Below are 22,858 nucleotides of genomic sequence, written 5' to 3'. Positions count from 1 at the left end.
CTGGGCGTTCAGAGTACTGGATTTCTGACCAAGTTTCTCTGCTTGTGATAGGAAGCTTGGTGTTACCGATCACATTTTCTACTGATGTGCATACAATGACAGACTCTTCCTCGTGCTTCACAAAGGCACAGATTTAGCAGGAGGGGTCACTGCGGTTGGCAAAGTCAGACGGGATATTGGCTGCTTCGCGAGGTGGCACACAGATGCTTGGTAATGGCTCACTGTTCACAGCAAGTTGTCTTAACCTCAGTAGGAATATTTAGCCCTAGTAGGAATATTTTGATGATGTTATCATGATATCACGCATTTGTCACATTCTTGCGCAAATATCTATGACCTAACGAACCTGTTAACTGGAATTGAGCATGTTCTTTTGGTGATATACATGTAATGCTTAATGGTTTAAAAAAAATTGAAAAATCACAGGATGACATCACTTCACTTTTTATCTATAACATCGATGTCTATGAACATCCCAAGTTTCAACCCAATTGAACTAATAGTAACCTTGATAAAAGACTTTAACAAATGCACCCTTAGGATGACTTGGATTTGGGATGACGTGACATGACATTTGATGATGTCATCATGATATCACTCTTTGAGACATGACTTCACTATGGAGTCTTTGTTTGTGTGAACTTAAGTTTCATTGGAATATGACTGTTTTATGTCAAAAGTGCTTCCAGAATTTTTTTTTTTTACAGAGTCTATTGGATTTGAGATAGAAGAACAACAGGAAGAAGGAAAAAACAACAAGAAAAACAAAGGCTTTTTCCCATCTATGCGGAAAGACAACAATCACATAAACTACAACGGGAAATTGACTAGCTTCCTTGAACATTGATATTGTCAATGAATTACGAAAACCCCCAGCATGGGGCTGGAAAGCTCGGTTGTAGAACACAAATACAGAAACCTGGAGGTTGCAGGTTCACATCTCCCTCCACTACATAGGGCTGATAGCTCAGTTGAAGAACACAAATACAGAAACCTGGAGATGCAGGTTCACATCTTCCTCCACAACATAGGGATGATAGCTCAGTTGTAGAACACAAATACAGAAACCTGGAGGTTGCAGGTTCACATCTCCCTCCACTACATAGGGCTGATAGCTCAGTTGTAGAACACAAATACAGAAACCTGGAGGTTGCAGGTTCACATCTCCCTCCACTACATAGGGCTGATAGCTCAGTTGTAGAACACAAATACAGAAACCTGGAGGTTGCAGGTTCACATCTCCCTCCACTACATAGGGCTGATAGCTTAGTTGTAGAACACAAATACAGAAACCTGGAGGTTGCAGGTTCACATCTTCCTCCACTACATAGGGCTGATAGCTCAGTTGTAGAACACAAATACAGAAACCTGGAGGTTGCAGGTTCACATCTCCCTCCACTACATAGGGCTGATAGCTCAGTTGTAGAACACAAATACAGAAACCTGGAGGTTGCAGGTTCACATCTCCCTCCACTACATAGGGCTGATAGCTTAGTTGTAGAACACAAATACAGAAACCTGGAGGTTGCAGGTTCACATCTTCCTCCACTACATAGGGATGATAGCTCAGTTGTAGAACACAAATACAGAAACCTGGAGGTTGCAGGTTCACATCTTCCTCCACTACATAGGGCTGGATAGCTCAGTTGTAGAACACAAATACAGAAACCTGGAGGTTGCAGGTTCACATCTCCCTCCACTACATATCGGTAGGGCTGATAGCTCAGTTGTAGAACACAAATACAGAAACCTGGAGGTTGCAGGTTAACATCCCCCCTCCATACAGTCAATTTCGTTGTTAAACTTAACAATAATTCATGTGTTTAAATTGTTTTAATGCAGTTATATCAAGAGTTATTTGAGAGCAAGCTTTTAACTGAGACTGGGGAATACTACAGGAAAGAATCAGCCAATCTGCTGCAGAATTACAACTGTTCACAATACATGGAAAAGGTTGGCAAGTACATACTCATTTCACTTTGAGCTGTTGATTAAATATTTGTTTGTCTTTTAAGCATTTCAATCTTTTGTGGATTTCCCCTCTATTTTTCAGTGCTATTGAATACATTTTTGGTTATTGGGACGTTTGGGAAGTACCTTAAAATCCACCTTTTTGTTTCTCACCACAAAAACGTGTGTTGGGGGTGGAGGGGAGGGGGGGGAAGAGGGGGAGCATGATCCAATAGCCATTCTTCCTGGTTAAAGAGTGGGGGATACATGAACACAATGTATGGTGTATGTATACCCCCATTCAGGCGCGGTTCTAGAACCAATATTTTGGGGGGGCTAGCACGGTGGATCCAGAATTTTTTCAGGGAGGCGTGCTGAAATGTAGACCGGTTATTTTTTCCAGACACATGCCATATTTTCAATGGGGAGCGCCAATAAAATCCTAAAATCATTCACACTATATTAACTAATGCACCCTTGTCACGACTATTTCTTTAGGAGGAGACCGTTCGCATGTACATCACAATCCTTCTTTTTGCTAATGCAATTTTTTGTTTTTAAGGAATTTATTTTTGGGGGGCTAGACAAAATTTTTGGGGGGCTACAGCCCCCCCTAGCCCCCCCGTAGAACCGCGCCTGCCCCCATTGTTGAGAACGATCCTTGAACATAGTCTGTGTCTATTTGAAGCTGCGTGCCACTAAGAGCCATTTTTAAACTGAATATGCACAAACTCATCTCCATGTAATAGGAATGCACCCAATTTTAGGTACCCCAATGACAGTCATGTGATTATTGATGGAGTGCATAGCAGGAAGTGTTAATTTGCATGTGAAATACTGTTGACGTCATTATCCCTCATTGTCACATATCCAATGTTGAAATGATGAAATGTTTCTGAATAATGCATCTTTAATAAAAAATGTGAAACTATTTCAGACCAACACTGATGCCGATGTTTCTGTTGAGCTGCAATGGGTGCCAAAGTGCGCTCAAATTGATTGGATGATATACATGTATGCATTTAAATACTTGTGTTGATATTTTTCTTTTTAATTGAATCATAGACAGTTATTTGATACCTAGAAATAAATTCCTTTTCATGACACAAGGTGCTCCAAAGACTACAGGAGGAAAACTTTAGAAGTCGGAAGTTTTTACATCCCAGCTCTTATAACAAAGTGATGCATGAATGTCAAATGAGGATGGTTGCTGATCACATGGTCTTCCTACATGGTGAATGTAAAAACATGGTGCGCAATGAAGTACTAGCAGGTATGCAGGCAACAAGATGTTAAACACATGTACATGTATGTTACATATGGGTCCTTCTAGGAAGTTGGGAAATGTTAAATGACATTTTGGTAAATTTTTAGTCTGTATTGTAAACACATTGATTCTGCCAGTTGTTTAAAAATGTTTGAAAGCACTCAGATGTTTGAAAAAACCCAACAATGTTCTTAAGAAAAACTGGATGTGGAGGTAACAAGGAAAGCACAGCATTATTGCCATATTTGGTAATTTATGTACGTTTGTTTGACCGTTCTCCCACAGGTAAATTGCCTGAGAATATTAGAGATAATTTTATACATGTATTTTTTTTACATTTCATGTAAAATCTTAAAATCTTAATGTTGTTTATTTTCCAATTTTCCAAACTGACTCTGAGCATCATCCATCAGATTTGTTGGAAAAAACAGCATTAAGGCTTTACTTTGAATACCCGAAATACAAGTTTGTAGTGGTTCAGAATTATTAGTAAGTATTTGCTACTCTGAGTAGCCCCTCATACCCAACTATAAATGTGTCAGAATGTCATAAAACCTTCCCCAACTTAATGGTTAGATCATTACAAGTATTGGTAATGTCAACTAGCGTTATTGCTGATTTCCTTTCTATGACCATCCTTTTAACCATCCCTCCAATTAAGCCAATCGATCAACTTAAGCCTATCATATTCTGGTTGACTGAGCCCAAATAGGAGAATTGCTGTAGTATGATTTTGATGTGTTAGCAATTGCTGTTGCAAGAATGTACTAATCTTTGGAATTAATCAAAATCTAATAGTGTGCATTCGTAAATGCATTTATACCTTTTAATACACTTTTTGCTTCTTTTTTGTGTGTGAAATGTCCTGACTCTTTATGCTCTTATTTATCTACAAGACCTTTCTAGGATGTACAAGTTGCTCAAACCCGTTGTAAATGGACTTCACATCATGGTCAATGAACTCCAAGAACACATCAAACAAACAGGTATGCCGCACAAGTTATTCACATAAAAATTATAGAGATTGTACTTATACTAGAAATTAGTAGTTTTGATAAGCTTCACTCTTTTGCAGCATTTTAACAATATTTCAGAGAACCCCAACCCCCTCGTCTTGCCCTATTCGATGCTACATGAGTGCTACAAAGTTCGGTTCCATTTCACAATGATGAATGCTGGCAGAAGAGTTGTCAATGTTTACTTGAACTTTGTACAGGGGAGGGTGTTTCTGTGTATTTTGTATCCAGTTCCTGCGGAAGCCTGTTGGGGCCAGGTATGTCTTTCTCTTTCACAGCTGTATGTTTCTCTTTCACGGTGGTGCATTGCTTTTTCACAGCAGTGCGTTGCTCTTTCACGGAGGACGGTGCATTTCTCTTTCATGGTTAAGGTGCCTCTCTTTCATAACGTGTGTCTCTCTCTTTCAAGGGGCAAGTCCAATATTACAGGGGTGTATTTTTCTCAAGGTGTGATGAATAAGGACATATTAACTCACGGCTTAACTCAATACATAAGTAAGTCGCTGTCGCGAATTAATAAGTCCCAAGAGAATAAGTCGCAGATGCGACATAAATAAGTCCCGGCCAAGAGTTAATTTATCGAGTTAATTCCCTGAAGCCCCACCAGAAGTCAACTTTCAGGCCCTATACACATTTTACATGTATGCACATTGCCACATAGTTGTTTATGAGACAATATAAAAGGAAAAAACATGCAGGCTAATGAACATGCCTGCGGGCTTGTTAAGAGTCTGTTTCAGTAGCCTGGCTGTCTAGTGAACAAAAAAGTTAAGGTCGAACTCTGCTCCAGTAGTGCTACTCCATGTACGCCAGGCCTGGTTTAAGTTGAAATGGTTCACATGTAAGTTGACGTCACATTTACAAACCAGTTGGAGTTGTGGTTAGGTTACAGGACTTTGGTTCGTGTATTTCAGCTTTATTGCCAATTAATTGATTAACCCTTTGACGACAAATTGTATAGTCTGTGCATGTAATCAAAATAACCTTTACTGTAAAGGCCTTACTTTTGATGGCTGTCCAAAGAAATGCTCAAACATGTATTTTCTGTTTAAAATCAATATTGTGTGCAGGGTTGCAGGCTGTTTCAAGTCTACAGGGTGAAAATGTAAGTAAAAAAGTCGTTTATATTTTTGTGATGGTCAGAATCAGCTTCATGCATTCTTTCAAATATCAAAGAAACAAATGTATACAATATTTCATTGATAAGAAGAGACTTACTAAAGTAATAATTTGGTTGAATCCAGTAGAACCGTTTATATCTCAATACTGATGTCATTCCAGTAACAATAACTCTCAGCCGGGGGGGGGGGGGGGGGATTCTGCCCCCCTAAGATCTCGGCTATCGAGTGACAAAAAATGATGAAACTCGGTACATGCATAGAACAGCTTACCATGAACATACCGGTACCCTAGAACATACCCAAAATTGTTCCCAGCTCAGCGGTTGAATTTGTGGGATTCACGAGGAACCTTCAATAAGGACGCATGAATGTGGGGGTTTCCATCATTCAATTATTATGTGAACCAGTTTCATTTATACTTTGTACTGTCCTGTTTGTGACTTTTTATTGTGATAGATCCATGCCCTATTTGTGGATGCAATCTTGGCCTTACACAGCAAGTATACAAAGATGATATGTGAGACATTAGGCAAGGATAAAGTCTTCTCCATGGCCTTGGATAAGGTAATGTTTAACCCATTACACGCTATATTCTGTCATTCGGGAGTTATACGGTGTCAGACATACATTTGCAACAATCCATCTGTGTGCAGAATTAAAGTTATAATCATACAGAAGTAAGCTACTACAAAGATTTAAAAAAGAAATTATTCATCAAACTTTTTTGCTGTAGTAGAAATCAGCTTAAAAAAAACCAGGATGTCGGATGAACTCAGACATATTAATTTTGTGTGTGTACAAATTTATAAATGTTTCAGTTGCAAGTAACAGCAGAGCTCCGAATGATATACATGTTTCATTTGTGGCATTTGGACTAGTTTAAAGTGTTCGCCTTTAAATTTATAATTCTGTAGAACTGCAAAGATACAGAAAACTTGTGTGTGGACAGTTTTTCTATGAAAATAATTCTATGGTGGTTTAGCACATTTCCAGGAGAAGTTGTGTATTTAGCGGCTGTCATTAACCCTAAACAGTCCTAAATCTTCCAATGTTCATATTACACAGACTTCAGAGGTTGGGTGTAACACTGGCAGCAATAATAATTCTTCTGAATACTATAAAAGGGCGACACTTCCATAGACTTGTGCATAAATGACCCCTAAATTAAATTTGACCTTATCCTACCGGTACCCCCCCCCCCCAAACTGCATATCAGAGGGTCTGTCTTCCCAACTATTGCGACAGCAAATTTCCTTCTCCAAATGGTAGTTAAAACAATTTGGTGACACCAAATTCTCACCCTAATGGATTATATCACCCTCATATAGAAACGTTAAGCACAAAGTGTCGCTCTAACATAGAATTGAGGAGAGTAAATATCTGCCTGTGCTTATTCCTTCAGTAATTAATTAAATACATGTTGTTTAATTGTTGTATTTGATGAAAATTTGCTTGAGACATAATTTAAAAAAAATTGTTCAATTTTTCTATTACTCAAATGATTTTTACCATTACGTAAATCCATGTGAAATTCAGGTGGATTTCATAAAGTGATTATGAGCTTATTTTTTCTGTTGTAGGCATGTGCTGCCATAGTCAACCACAGACCTCACCCAAGACAGCCTTGCAAATCACCTGAACTGGTATGACTACTACATTACTTCCTTGTCCAAAAAAAATATGTCATCCTTTCTGTGAGTTAAGCATTATCTTACCAAATAAATTACAGATATATATTTAAAAATGATTTTTTTTTTACAAATCTAAATCTTTTTTTTCAAAAAGTACTAGGAATCATGACATTTTACCCCGTCCCTAATTTTTAAACTTATTAGTTTGGCAACAAGACCTGATATGGTGTGAAAAAAAAAACAATTGCACAAAGAGCCCGTACAATGTACATTTAAGTTAATAATCAAATGTTTTCTGTCATACAAGAGGTAATTCCATTATATTTCGAAGTATAGCATATTGTCCTTGCCTTTGCCTTTGCTTTTTCCTTTATTTAGTTAGCCAAATACTGTGATACATTACTGAAGAAGAGTGCGAAGGGAGTCAGTGAATCTGAAATTGATGACAAGTTACAACAATCCATTTTAGTCTTTAGATATATTGATGACAAGGATGTCTTCCAACGGGTAAGTTGGTCATGAAGATTTCTAAGATATACATACAATGGCATGATAGCAACAGACAGCAAGTGCTTGTACTATTAAGCTATCAGGCTCACATCTGAATTCATGTATATTTCAAGAGAGTTCAAATCAACAATGTCAATCAGACTTATATACAATTGGATACGAAAGATTGTTCAGCCCAGGGGCAAATTTTAAGGTGCTCTGTAACAGTTGGCCAAAAAATTCATACCAAAATCACCTGATGATGTCGTTGTGATGTCACTTTCAGAGTTTGACACATTGGTAACCATTGATTTCTCACCACATGACAATTAAACCTTCCCCTATATGTACTTTAAGTAATCATACATTTGATGATGTCATGATGAAGTCATGACATTATTAATTATCCCGCGAGTGCGAGTGGAACACGGAATAATGTAGTGCGTCCGTGTTCCACATACCACGAGGCCGAAGTATGTGGGACACAGACGCACTACATTTTCCGTGTTTCACGAGCGCAAACTTGAGGCACGGTAAAGATGGAACACAGACGCTGTACACAAACTTTTCAACGGTTATCCTATTGCACGTGCGTGTTGTACGGAATGGCGCTCGCATCTTATAAAAGCGCAGTACGCGGAGTGCGGTATGGACCGTGGCCGTGCTACCTGGTTATATGTAGCACGGCTTGTTGCCATGGATCGACCAATAATTAGCGAGGACTTAACTAAACAATTTAAGACAAAATTGTGAATTTAGAGTGTTTTGTGTCCTGGGATATGGCAATAAGGTTCAAAAGTTCAAAAAGCTATATACAAATATTTGTACAAAAGCAAAGTCTTTTCCGCAACTGTTAAATTTAAGGAATTGACAATCGCCTTTTTTGATTTTGTGACAGTTTTATGCACGTATGTTAGCCAAGCGATTGATTCACGGCTTGTCAACATCCATGGATACTGAAGAATCTATGATCAACAAATTGAAGGTATGATAACATTGTTTGAAGATCACACTGAAACCTTGCTCAACAACTTGGCCACTTGCTGTCTGATAAAGCACAATGCTTGTGATCTTCCAGAAGGATTAGTGGCATGTAACTGGGGGTGCACAGTGGCAGAGTGCAACAGGCTAGATATATTAAAAGCAAAATTGGGACGCTGATAGATGAAAAATCAGGACGATAAAAATGAATTATAAATGCAAATTTGGGAACTGGACACATGGGCATTGCTAGACATGGGGGTTGTGTGGGTGTGCAAAAACGTGTGTCAGTCGGAAAATGTTCTGGGATGAAGAGTGGTATGTTTCGTCAAACAGTGTGCCCTATAGGAAGATGGTGTCTAGCCCCACACCCCTGCTTTTCCATTTGACAGGCCAGGCGACCAAAAATATATCCTGTGTATTGGCACGGATGCGGTGACACTAAATTTGTTGTCACACTCCCATTCACAGAGGTCTGGAAACACTTCTGACAGGATGAAAAGTTTATATTACAACGGGAAAACAAAATACCCTGGTTGCGCGACTGATTTAGTGTCAATTAGGAGTGTTCATAAGATGGAATTTTGCGTTGGGTGATGTAAATCAAATTAGGTTTTGCAAAACCTAATTTGACATACAGGAGTGGCTAACATTCTTACTAGTGATCAGAGTAGAGGAATTTGAATCACTTAAGCCGGGGCTTAGCTTTAAAAACAGTTTGTATTGCATGGTTTTGTTTATGTTTTTTGTTTCTTCTTGCCGTTCCTGAACTTTTGTTTGTCACTTTTATATTCCTATTTTGTAAAGTAGCGAGAGAGTGGCCAGCAACATGAAAGGTGATGACGAAAAATGTAAATTATTGCTGAATGGAGGAAAAAGAAAAAAACGCAGAAACTTGCCTGCTACTTTCTTGCGAATAGAAGATGCACGGCCATTGTCTTGCTCATAACTAGAATGAGGTCTAAAACCACGGCATTCTAGAGTTGTTCGGAACAAGTACAACATTGTGATCTTTCAACATTTTAGTCATTTTAGCCCATTCAGTCATGCTACATTTTTTCGTATGTCAAATTTTCATGTACCCAATTCAAGTTTTAGGAATAGAATGCCAGTCTAAAACAGGCATACTCAAAGTAGGATCCATCTTATTTCAAGGACAGTAAAACAATAACTAAGTCATTTAAACTTTTTGAAGAAAATGTAATTTAAGGCTTTCCATGTTGGATTGTACAACTTGGTAGAAGGTGAGAAATGATTATCTCTATTAAAATCAAATGATTGGAAGAAGAATGAGAGGTGATAACTTCATAACATGCTCAGTATGCTCTGACTGTCACTATTACCTTGTTTTCCTCTCAGCAAGCTTTTGGCTACGAGTTCACCAACAAGCTTCACAGAATGTTCACAGACATTGGAGTTAGTGAAGGACTTAATGGCAATTTCAACACATTCTGTCAGGACAAGCAAGTGGATCTCAGTGTCAACTTTTCTATATACGTCCTGACAGTAAGTTCATTTTAATTGTAATTTTTAACCAGTCTTGTGCTGGCTGAGTTTTGTATTTTTCTTAAGATCGATTCACATTTCCCGAGGTGACCAATTAGTGTTCACAGCTACTTAATAAATTTGCTTTGTACTGGAATTCATGCAAGTATTAATAGCTCAGGAAAGGACCAAGTATTTGGTCGATATTTCTGAACAATGTTCACCCATAGGGTATTCAAATCAGCTAGTCTTGAGGGACCATGATACCAGGTGTGAGTAAATTACAATGATCAAGGAGACGGAAAAAAAAGAGGCTGATCCAAAACATTGAGAAGAACAATGGCCATTTTAAAGAATTGTTTTTTTGTAAATGTAATTTGGGTTGGGTATCAGATCAATACTTTTAAAAATGGGAATTCAAAATCCTGTCAGATAAGTTCTGTTGATTAGCTGAACATACATTTGTAACTTTGCCTAGGGTACTGAACCTCCATGATCAATAGGAGTATTAACAGTCGCCCACCACGGGAGGCCGGTTGTAAACTACAAACGTACCAAGCGTTCAGACACCGTTTTAAGTTTAGCCAGTTCCACTTGAAGTGGTTTATCTCGGTTTCCGTGGTCACGTAGAACTTTCCCCTCGGCCCAAAACCACGCGCTGTAAAAGCCTTCACTTCGTCAAGTTTGCCCACTTAGCTTCACATGGTCTGGAGCCTTTCTCAGTTGTCATGGTTAACATTGTAAGCCTAGCAGTAAACAAGGCAGTTCACTGCAGCCACGCTCGCTGATATCGCAGGGTACAGACTGTGTTGGACAGCTCCCTTGGGAAATAATTCTTTAACAAGGCAACTGTCCTTTTTCACATTGTTTTTCTTCAGACTTTAGAAAACCTTGTTACTACTCATCCCAAAGTTATGTGTTCATTTCTTTTTGTTACGGGTTTATTTCTTTTTAGTTGATAACCACTTAGGATTAATTTACTTTGAATGACAGCTACCAGTTAGATCAGCATTTAAATATGCTTATTGTGTCTTCCTGTGGTACTAAGTTTTGTATTCAGTTCAGTCCAACAGAGCATAACCTTAATTACATTTGGGACAGAATCCCGACAGATGTCACAAGTGCCTTTTAGAAAGTTTGAGTAAATGTGACATTTTAACTTGATATGCTTTTCTGTAACCTTGAGCAGAAACTTATCATATTTGTTCCAATGAAAACAGGTAGGGTATGTCAAGTTTGAAGTTTTAGTACATTTTAAGTTTGTACAAGACATTGACACCTAGCACATGACAGCTTATGATTGTCCAGACATGTTGTGTGTGTCTGATGATTGTCCTATGTATTTGACTATTACAGACAGGATCATGGCCTTTGGGGCAGTCAACACTTGCACCATTTGCTATACCACAAGAGCTGGAACAAAGTGTTAGTAAGGTGAGTATGGGTCCATATTTCTTTTTTGTAACTATCTGTAGAATTGTTGATGTCAGGCAACAGTCAAGTAATTGCATTAAAAAAACAAACAAACAAATGTTCCCTAATGCTATTTATCATTGTGCTGTATCAACCGTTGTAATGTAAAATAGGGGAGTAAGAACAGATCATTAGAAATTAATAGTGGAACAGCAAATAATGAACAATATCTTCTTTTAGGGAATTTGGCTCCACTGCAAGAAAATAAAAAATAAAAAAAAATCTTACAAATAATTTTTTTTTATTTGTAAGATTAGAAATTTGAATTGAGGAGATGTAAAGTCAATCTTAGGATTTGACCAATGTAATATCATTGTATATTCCATGTTGTCCGAGGGCTTGCAAGAACAACTTGAAAGAGTGGCTTGAGTGGGACGATACAGCAGGAACTCCTGCTCACTTGGGCCAAAGTCTGACCTTGCTAGGGTTAACCTGTTGGTGTGAATCTGATATTGCAGCAGCTACCACAGTAACCAACTATTTTGTACATTTGGATTTCTGTGTCGTGGGGTTTGTGAGGGCTTGTCGGTGGAACATGGTTATTTTTGAATTTTTTCCTTGCATACCTTTGGACTGCACTAACTAACAGTGCTTATTTATGTTCATTCTTTTGCTTTTTAGTTTGAGGAATTCTACAGCGAGAAGCTTCCAGGCAGGAAGCTGACATGGTTGCATCATTTATGCACAGGTAAGCAGTCATCAGTTGTCATAGACTGGTGCATCAAGTCCTGATTGCGCAGTGAGTTATATGGGCTGCATCCATAACTCAATGGGCTGCGTACATTCCTTCATTAGCCCCTGGCCGTGTGGAATACCAAAAACAATGCTGATCGACTAGTCAGAGTGCACTGCGCTAGTGCACGCACAGGCTGCTCGCACTGTATCCGCTCATGTTAACGCCTGCACATCACGACACGTACAAACACTGTTTTCTAGACTGCGCGATGCCTCAAGGAGATGGAAAGTCTGGAAGGCTGGTTGTTTTTGCCAGAAACCTGTATCTTTTGTTGACAACAGAGATACACATTATGTATTCCAGCAGCGCAACATCAAAAAGTTATCTTATCCCTTGTTAGTGGGTCACCCTTTTTTGACACCCTGTATGGCAGTAGGAGTCTGGAAAGCCTTTCAGCACAACTCTGAATCATACCCAAACATCACAATCAGGATTAGCAGCACATGCCGTAAATCAATGTCAAGCATTCTCTCCTTTATTAGGCTTGGGCAAATCCACACTAAAATTTAACAGAATCGATTCCAAATCAGAATCGGAATCGCGATTCCACTTCTTGGACGAATCAATTCTCTGATGTAGCTGATTCCAGGTTCCGGAGTGTCGATTCCAGTCTTCGTGTGACGATTAAAAAAATGGCCAACTCCAACACGCCTTCAAAGAACGCCCAATTCTTTAAGGAAACAGATACTGAAACAGATAACGAAACAGATATGCAGTGCATCAAAGACAAACTGATAGCACAACTTTCTGATGAAGCCATCCTCTAACGAAAACCTTTAAAAGCTTCATGGCATATTAAAGGAAACATGCAGTCCAAAATTTTCATAACGTATTTTATTTTATATATACATTCATTTATGTGTATTAAATGTGAAATAAAAGCAGAACTGGTTCTGGTGTACGTTTAGTGTGGTAATTTGCCGTCCAAAATTGAACCCCCCCTTTTTGATTTTCGCGGCAACTCCAAATGAGGGCGCTGTTCATGACATAAACAAAGACAGAGAAATCCAGGGCCCGTAAATGACGTCTGGGTACGAGACGGATTAGCGAAGCTACTGTGCTGTGTGTATGTGCAGCCGCCGCGTACCCGTACGTGGCATTATATGCACACGTACGAATGTGTCTACATGGGATATGTACAGTACACGTGGACGTGCCACGGTGCCACCGTTGTCGAATGAACACGACGACCGTCATGACCGTAAAAGTTCCGAAGACCGTCCTCTTCTTTCCTTAGCGAATCCGATGAAAATGGTACAGATTCGTCCGATTCGAATCTGAGTTCTAATGATTCAGACACTGACTCAATGTTTTTTTAGGGGCATGCCCAAGTTGCTGTAAAGACCAGCATCAAAGCACGACGGCTCAAAGTGCAGCGCAGAGGGCAGCGAACTCACTGGGCCCGGACCACTTTGCTCTGGTATTTACCTTCACTTTGGCTCTCCAAATGCTCCGATATTTCGGATTTACTGGAAATGAAGGCTTACTCCATCCTTGGTAGTTTTGCTACACCCAGCAGCCACACACCTTGTCGGCATGGCCGAAAATCGGGTGTTATTTCTCCTCGATTCCGAACGAAACACCAGAAAAACTTTCAGTGCCGCAATGTATATGTACATGTATTATGATGCAAGTCGCAATGCCGGTGCCCCCGCAGCGCGGCAAGTCTCTGCCTCCACTCACGTCATACCCCTCGCGAAGTTTTATGTTAATGAAGCTTCCCTTTGTGGGGCGGAGTAGTTTGACCAAACATGTTCACAAATTATTTTCCCCCATTTATCTTAGAAAATAAACACCGCCATACACAAAATATTGTTAAGAACATCATCCTTTATTGATTTAAGCAAAAAAAATGCAATCAAAATTTTATTTCATGTTCCCTTTAAATATCACAAAGTGAGCTATTTTATTTGAGGAATACAAAGGCAGCTGGCAGCGCGCCAACATTCGTGTCCATATGGCCTGCCTGCCGCTATGTATTTTTTCATTGATGTAACATTTGATTTTGTCCAAACAAAGCAGGTTTCCTATCATTGTAGGAATTTTCACAGCGATTGGAAGCTCTCTAAAAATTAAAAATGCTTTTATAACATCCATAAAAAAAATTAAGGAAACTTTCAGAACCATCTTTCAAAAAGTTTGTCTCGGATTACTTTGTCCTTCCCCGTCAAAAACCAATGCAGTCCTGCATTTACATTGTTCTAAAACAACCAGCAAGTAGCGATGAATCGTCTGCTATTTTCGAGAAAAAAAATCCCAGGATTGAATATCGGAAATATTAACTGCAAAGCTCCACATTTTTGCTTACGAGGTGCGTGATCAGTGATGTATATGCATTTCAAAATTCATATCTAAAACAGTTGTCAACAACACACCAGACGAGCATAGGTGAGGAAATATTATTGCGCGCACATAATGTACTGTGGAGCCATCACGTGATTTGACAAGCAAGCTATTTCTCTTCTTGGGGAATTCCCTTGTACATGAGCACAGGCTAACTGAAGGACTGTACTGTCATTTGATTGGCAAGTTGGTCTCATTTTCCTCTCTTTCCACAACCCCATCAAGTGATGTTTTATATGAAGGGATATATGTACATCGGAGTTGTAAATAAGGGTTACAGAAATACTGCGCACAACATGTCCTGAAGGGGCGTGGTTTGATTGGTATTTTATTCATGCGATCGCAATCCACAAAGTCTTTTGTGACTTATACAATCTTGTAAAATATTTTAGACTTTTAGACTGGTGGATCGGCAAAAGATCAGTAAAATTAGGTAAATATATTCAAAAGATTCCTGTAAATTTCGTAGGTAGAGATTCAGCACCTCAGTCTTATTCAGTTTTTTTATAAATTGTTATAAACCACGAGGCTTGACTTCCCTTGCTATGTAGGAGGTGGCCTCACCACCTGCTGCCCCCTTTGGGAAATCGCTACAATGTAATACAATGTAGAACAGGTGCCAATGGGTTAACAATTGTTTGGAAGTTATGAATGAATACAGCAAGATGAAAACAAACACTTTTTAGGCCATCAGCCTGGGGGTTTGGTCATTATCAAATCAGGGCATGATTATAGTGCGCACTCACAAGGCATACCGTCCCTAGAGTGGTAACAAGCATTTTGATGGACATTTTGAAAAAAGGGTGACAACACTCAACAAGCTGCCACCACTGTAATGCTATCACATATTTTCCAACTCTGAAGGTGTATTGTTGCCAAAAATCGCTATGACGATTATTCCCTCATTTGATACCGGTAGCCACAATTTTGGACCGAGGCTGATGGCCTATTTAGAGTTGAATGATTCCTTTACTGCCATGACTGCAGTCAAGTTGTCCAAGATACTAGATAGACCAGGGAAGGCAGAAATATGTAAATGTAAAAAATGCTTTAATTGCATGTGACACAGGTGAACTCAAGCTCAACTATCTGAAGAAGAGTTATATTGTGACTGCAACTACCTTCCAAATGGCAGTATTACTGCTCTTCAATAGCCAGTCATGTCTACGCTACAGCGAACTGTTAGAAAGCACGCAACTTGGTGAAAAGGAATTACAGAGAACCGTTCAATCACTAGTAGATGTCAAACTGGTTGACAACAAAGCACAGGTACATTTCTTTCTGTTAAACTTTAAACATTTGGAGCATTGAATTCGTGGTCTGCTAGTAATTCTGCAGGTTGTGGGTTCCAGTCCAGCCTGGGGTTGTGGTGCGTGTGCCCTTGGGCAAGGCACTTTGTCGCTCATTGCTTCTCACCCAGGAGTAAATGGGTATCTGTGAGGGCAGAGATGGTTATTGTGATTGATTTTAGCTGCTTTGCGCTGAAATGGCAATCTGTATACTCCCCAGGGAGCTGAGATGGTATTTGGAATGTTTCATGGGCCCAATGAGCAGGGTATTGATATTGCGCCTTGAGCACCAATACTGGTGGATATGTGTGCTGAAGAAATATATGTGAACCAGACAAAATTAAGGAGTAAGTTTTCCCTGTAGAGAAAAAGGATTTTGATGTTCCATTCGAAAGTATTGATTATCAATAAAGGCTTTAAGGTAATGTTATAATTATTGGTTTTGAGGAAAAAGTCTCTTGAGTTTCAGAATTTTTTTTCTGTTCATTCTTCTATGGGTGTGTATTTAACAATGAAGATAAGATCGTTATTAAATACACTTCAAATCCAATAAAACATGACCAAAAAAAGATCAATCAAACTAATGAATTTACTTTTAAATTTTTTTTTTCTCTCTTGCAGTGTGAGTCCTACCCAGTCTCATTTCGCCAACATATGTTACATGTTGGTTTTTTATTCAGAATCTAAACCAAAAGCTGAAGAAACCAACAGGATTAGATAGATTTTGTTTTTTTCTTCATTATTAAAAAAACATATGTGGCTTGATATTTGATTTATAATGGAGTTTAGTCAAATGGCATTGATAAACATTTTTCAATAGGTTACTCATATAAGTCTGCTGATCAGAGCAACGTTAAAGAAACATTGAAATAACATGGAGACTTCTGGTTGGATGTTCACTGCACCTCCTAACAGTCTAACTAGCACCATATGTTGTCATGGGTAGCCACCACTGCTGACGTTTAGGCGCACATTTGCCTTTGGTGCTATGCGCCTCAAGAGAGGTTCAACATCACATTTCCCACATCACAGCAGTCAACAATTGCTTTGTTATAACTCAAAAAGATAAATGGTTGTAACTTTACTGTGTGTGAAATAAATTAAATCACTGCGATGTAACCTTTGATAACTGAAGGTGCTGAAGTCCTGCAGACATGAGACTGAGCGTTTGATGTTGCAGTTCTCATTGCGCAAAGCTAGCGCGCCGGCAGGTTCCACACGCCCCCGCACTGGTGCAATGAACGCAGTGCGATATCACCCTCATATTGTCCAGACATGTGGCTGTTCTAGACCAATGAAATTATAGTATCCAAGCACATGATATAACAATATCATTTATACAACACCTGAATAAATCCCTGTCATCTGATTGGTGGATCGTTGATCACATGTCATTGAATTATTCCTACCAGCGCACGGTGTGCTCGTGGCGCGCAGCGCATAGTGCAATGGAAGCTCTATTGCACTGTGAATAGAACTTCCATTGCACGATGTCCCTGCTACTGGTGGTGGCGCTGTTTTAAATCGAGATAAATTGAATATGATTGTTCTTAACCTGTCGAACAGTTTGCATTAATATAAATATGATGAATTTGTCGAACTTTTAAACAGTTTTTAACCTGAATAAATTGGCTATTAAAAGTCAACTAATCAGATGACAAGGATTTATTCAGGTGTTATATAAAACAAATAATGAATGTTTCACGTTCGTTCAATGGAAAGAATAATTTCATTCGGTGACAGATGAAATGTTCCATTTGATCTGTCACCTCATGAAATTATTCTTACCATTGCACTCACAAACATTCATTATTTGTATATTATTGCACTTTTTGTCATAATTGGTAACAAATTTGATAAACTTCAATCTTTTTTGTTTGTTAGTCATCCCAATCAGTAGCCATTTCTGTAGCTCATCCTCCATGCGCCATTCTTTAAATTTGGGGTCCAAAGTGTGTCATTCTTCCTGTCCCTGTTACCTCTGAGCTTTGTAGTTGGCCTTTCAAGTATCATTAAAAATGGTTTCACAAAATTTGTATTTGTTAGGTAGGCAGTTTGCTTTATGCAGTCACTCTTGGAGAAAAACGACATTTAGAAGTGCATCCAGAATTGACAAACTCATACAGTGTCTGATGCAACAGGGACAGGTTTAAATTGACCCCAAATTGATAGAATGACCCACATTGTAACTCAATTAGAACTAAGAACTCATGCCTGACTAATAATGAAAAAGTATGGGCTATATGCACAATTGCCCCTCACTCAGTACACACAGAGAGGGTAAGGAGGGACTCATAATCACATTTATCATGTGCAGACCTATAGAAGAAGCCCCATCTACAGTTGATATACAGAGGCCATGGGCAAGCGCTGAGCTTTTCACATTAGATATAATGTAATGAAAACTGTGAGAACTAATTGGCAAATTTCCAGCAGAGACAACTTTATTGAACTGAACTTGTTTACCCATGTGCAGTTGATTGTTGACCCATATTCAACTGAGAGAGCCATTTGTTATAGACTCGTTTAATAAATGTTAGTCCTGGATAGAGATTTGAAAATGTCCACATGTATGTATTAACGAAAGCATACTAGCTGTTCACATATAAGCATTAAAAAAAACCCACCACACACTCGAAACCTTGTTTGCCATTTGGACTCCCATATAGTGAGGTACCTTAGTGACAAAAATGCCAGGGATCGTGACACGGTGGACAAAAGCACCATTTTTTCACCAAAGCATCTCCATTATATACCTTTTCGAAAAAAAGACGGACGCAAAAAATTGGATGATGGGAAGGGCCCGTATGACGTCATTATGACGTCATCGGCTAATTATTACATGAAATACATATAAATTGATAATATCTTCTGAACTACAAGCATCACAACAACAAAAGTCGCATCAAATGAAAGGGAACAACAAGATCTTTCATTCAAGTGGTATGTTAGGGGCGTGGAATGTAGTAAAAGGTGTTTTTGGGGGCAAAAAAGCACTTTTTTGGTAAAAAAAACCCTGATTTTTGGCTAAAATCATGTATTTTTGTTTGGCACCTTGTTTAACATGCAAACCGTATTTGTTATTGTGAGATTTTGTTTTTAAGTCAGAGAAAAAGGTTCAAATTCTATGCCAAAAGAGTTTTTGCAATTGATAATAATTTTTTTGTAATTGATTATTAGTATCTTAAATGCTTACACTTGAAAAACATATAAATTGATAATATCTTCAGAACGACAAGCATCAACAAATGACAACAACAAATGTGGTATCAAATTAAAGGGAACAACAAGATCTTTCATTTGAGTGGTATGTCAGTGGGATGGAATGTAGTACAGGGTGGGATTTTTGCCCAAAAAAAACCCTTTTTGGTACAACAAAACAAAATTGGTGCTTCAATCATGGATTTGGGGTAATCATTTTGGCACCTTGTTTTAACATGCAAACCGTAAGTGGTATTGTGAGTTTTGGTTCTTAAGTCAGAGAGAATGGTTCAAATACTATGCCAAAAGAGTTTGATTATTGCTATTTTAAATGTTTAAACTTATTCCAAAGATAGGCGGACAAAAAAATGTAACATAGGTTACAGTTGGGTTCCTATCCCAGTGGATCTCAGTTACAGATTCATCACATGTCTCGTTGTCGAGCTTGGAGGGGTTGGGCAATCTGCCGGGTGCATCTGCGATCACCATCATAGCACCAGGTTTGTAGATATCGTCGAAGTAGTATCCGGTGTGGTGTACTGGCTAGGATTTTACGCCAGATAGTAACCAATGGTTTTAATGGTCAGTGACAACAATGAAGTTGGAGCCGAATGAAGTTGCAGCAGTGCCACAGCTTCCCTCTCGATATTCGAGAATATGCTCTGGGAAGAGGATCTATAGGCTCTTTGAGGAAAATGCGATGGGTTTACCTTCCTGGGTGTTGCCCAATCCTCATTCAGATGCATCTACTTTGAGGATGGTTTCTATACCTGTGTGCCGGAGAATCGTAGCCAGGACTGAGTTCAGATGGAGTGTTTAAGGGTTGTAAAAGAAGCTTGATGGTCCTCTTCCCAGAGAAATGGTACATCTTTTCGAAGAAGATCGCTGAAGGGAGCAACTTTGTCTGTGCAATTTGGGGTGTAGTGTGAGACATTGTTGACTATGCTAAGGAACCAGCAGTTTCCATCAGGGCGATGAGACATTCGGCCGCTCGTCATGCTCTTCAAGGGAGACCGAATACTGCAATGTCGTCACGGTGATTGTTCCATCAAGGCATCTAGCTTATTTTGCCATCAATATTTTTGGGACCATTATCTTGGCTTACTGAAGACGATGAATGGGCGACGAAAGCTGTTAACAACCAAATTGTATGTTGTCAGTTTTTCAGACTGCCCTAGATGAGCAGACAATACCCTGCTTTTGACGTCTAGCTTGGAGGAGAACCTTTCCAGTGCAAATTCTGGCTTGAGCTCCTCAAGAATGGGGATCTTTAGAAAACATTATGTGTTTAGCTGCTTGGGATCCGGACACATCCTGAACGGGCCGTCTTTTTTGGCAATTGCTGTGATAGAGCTGCACCCGTCCGTGTGATGGGAGACTTTCCGTATGACCCAGCCTTTCTCAGTCTTTTTCAGCTCGGCCTGCGGTTTTGGTTTTGCATGAAAGCTGCACCTATGTGGCGGATTTATGTTGGACTGAGTATCTGGCTTGAGGTGTAGGAGAGCGCGTATCTAAGTCGTCGAAAGTATCAAACTGCGTTGGGAGCCGGTCCTTCAGGTCTTGTATGTCTCTCACCGGAGTGGTAGTGGTCAGCCATTTGGTTCCTGTGGGGGCCTGAGACTTTGGGGGCAGTGTGCCAGTGTAGGTTTTGACCAAGTGTAGGGTGCGGCTCGTAGGGTACGTTCGGCTCGTATAGTAGGGAGCCAATTGATAGCTGGTCCTGGCACATTGACCACTTGGAACTTCTCACGTTGCCAGTCATTCTGCTTGTATACCCATAAGGTGTATCGAACCATGGCAGATGATTCCGGAAACATTATATGCCTTTATTGGGAGGGTTGGTTTCTCCAATTATCTCCATATTTTTGACGCATCAACGAACTGGTAAGGTATTTACACTCGAGTTTGTGTTAACCTCGTTGCAGACATGTTGCTAGAGATGATCCGGACAGATCACATCCAGTGTTCGGCGGTGCTCAGCTGTTGTGCACATCATATGTCCGATGCTGATAAGGTAATGGAGTTGAATGTTTTGATGACTTGGAGACATCCAATCTTCTGCAGTAGCCTGAAGAGGCCTTTTCTACTGACGAAGGTCAAAGGGTTTCATCGGCTAGGTCGGCGGTCAGTACATCGGTCGTCGCTGCTCTCGGCACTTCTCCTGGAGCTGCCGTAAGTCGAAGACAATGGAGAAGATAATGTCGATCTTTAATCTTTCAGCTCTGAAACCGCACTGCCTCTCAGGGTATATGCACTCAGCTAGCAGCTGCGATCTGTTCAGCACTACAAGGGCGAAGGCCTTCTTAACGATACCGAGGAGGGAGATTCCTTGTGTTGCACAGATCTGGGATTGACGTCCTGGCGATGTTTGAAATATGGGCATCTTTTTTGCCTTGAGCGGTGGATCTGTTTATTTGGGAGTGGTCTGTATTACAGTCACTGAGCGCTGCGTGTGATGAGAACGCAGTTTCGTGAGGGTCTTCCTATGATGATGAGATGAAGCTGAAGCCAGTGACGGGATCTGAGGTGCTTCTGCCCATTCTCAGTTAGCTTGCCAACGCCAACGTGAACGATGCAGCTGGGCCAGAAGTTGTGGTCAGATCCCACTCGGGCGTTGAATTCGCCAAGGAGGTACAGTTGTTCTACGACAGGGATACCTCTGATGGTGGTGTTGAGTTCAGTGTTGGAGGTCTCGAGGCCGATTTTCATGGCCTCGGCCTCGGCGTCGGCCTTGGCCTCGGAGGTGCAAGGCCTCGGCCTTGGCCTCGGCCTCGGAGCCTTCCGGCCTCAGCGAATCGGTCGAGGCCGGCTCGAGGCCGCCCATTTTGATGTGTTTTCTATTCTAATTAATTTTAATTTTTTACCGTATCAAACCCTCGACATTCTGACGCAGTGGGTTCCGTGAAACTAACTTATATACAATGTACGCACGAATGAACTGGAAATGGTTGCATTGAACGTACTCACGTACGTAGCGTCTTCGCCTAGCCTGCACTTCAGCTTTCCACGTGCGTGCAAGCGTTATAACTGTTACCGCGTGCCGGACTACATGTCTGGCACCAATCCCATTTGCGTACAATAACATGTAGTACATGTAGTAGACTAGTCTGGTTGCGGTGTTGTACAAAATTTTCTCGTTTCGCCTCTGTACCCCGACCTTTAAAAATGATTTGCGGCAAGGTGCGGCAAGCTTAATCATTTCTTTTTATAGGCCACTGTTTCAGTAAAAGTCTGAACTTTCTGGGTACGATCGAGTGTACTAGTCCGTACCATTTTTTTTTCATAAAGATATGATAAAAACAATTACGAATTATCAAGTAGATTTTATTTTTACACGGTGATTTAAATGAAAGTTCCGGCTCACCCGGTAATGTTTGGCGCAAATGGTCGATATGGAAAGCGCGATTTCAGAATTCGTTTTTCCATCCAAATGAATGCAAAGTTCTGAATGAATGTTTTAATAATAGGAGTCAGTATTCCTCATGGTACCAGGATACTTTTTTTTGTATTTTTAGAGCCATGTTGATACTTATTACATGTATAAGCACAATTTGAAATTGACTAATTTTGCGTGATTACAGATATACGGCCAAAACCTGTGGACTCCCTACCTCTTGCCATGATCTTAAAATTCTTCGAAGCCATTGGATTCAAATCGGATGATCCGAGAATTCATGGTCATTTTGATGAACTGAGTGATATCATGCACGCATGTTCCGTGTTGCCGTGTTGTTTGGAGCGGGATTGGCCATTGCCAGACTTTGTCTGGTACCGCGTAGTCAGGTGGCTTAGACCTAATTTTCTTCAAGATCGCGACTGACTGGTCCAAAGCACCAAACTTGGCAGATAGATTCTTATAGCCCTAGAGAAGATATT

At 39.9% G+C, this 22,858-nt stretch overlaps 1 protein-coding gene across 1 annotated transcript in view; it reads left to right on the top strand.

The window, feature by feature from the left end:
* LOC119719213 (cullin-2-like) overlaps nt 1–22,858 on the top strand; it is a gene marked incomplete at its 5' end in the record, with an annotated part of 48,968 nt that overhangs the window by 14,116 nt on the left and 11,994 nt on the right. Inside the window, 12 exon segments of the mRNA XM_038188583.1 lie at nt 1,843–1,953; nt 3,061–3,223; nt 4,114–4,203; nt 5,304–5,338; nt 5,811–5,918; nt 6,935–6,997; nt 7,364–7,492; nt 8,373–8,459; nt 9,815–9,961; nt 11,297–11,374; nt 12,035–12,101; nt 15,562–15,761. Coding sequence (XP_038044511.1) covers nt 1,843–1,953; nt 3,061–3,223; nt 4,114–4,203; nt 5,304–5,338; nt 5,811–5,918; nt 6,935–6,997; nt 7,364–7,492; nt 8,373–8,459; nt 9,815–9,961; nt 11,297–11,374; nt 12,035–12,101; nt 15,562–15,761 — 1,278 coding nt within the window.

This window comes from Patiria miniata, unplaced genomic scaffold (assembly GCF_015706575.1).
Source record: "Patiria miniata isolate m_02_andy unplaced genomic scaffold, ASM1570657v1 HiC_scaffold_8, whole genome shotgun sequence".
NCBI classification, from domain to species: Eukaryota; Metazoa; Echinodermata; class Asteroidea; order Valvatida; family Asterinidae; genus Patiria; species Patiria miniata.
The sequence above is the reverse complement of the archived record's forward strand: the minus strand, read 5'-3'. Positions and strand labels throughout refer to the sequence as shown.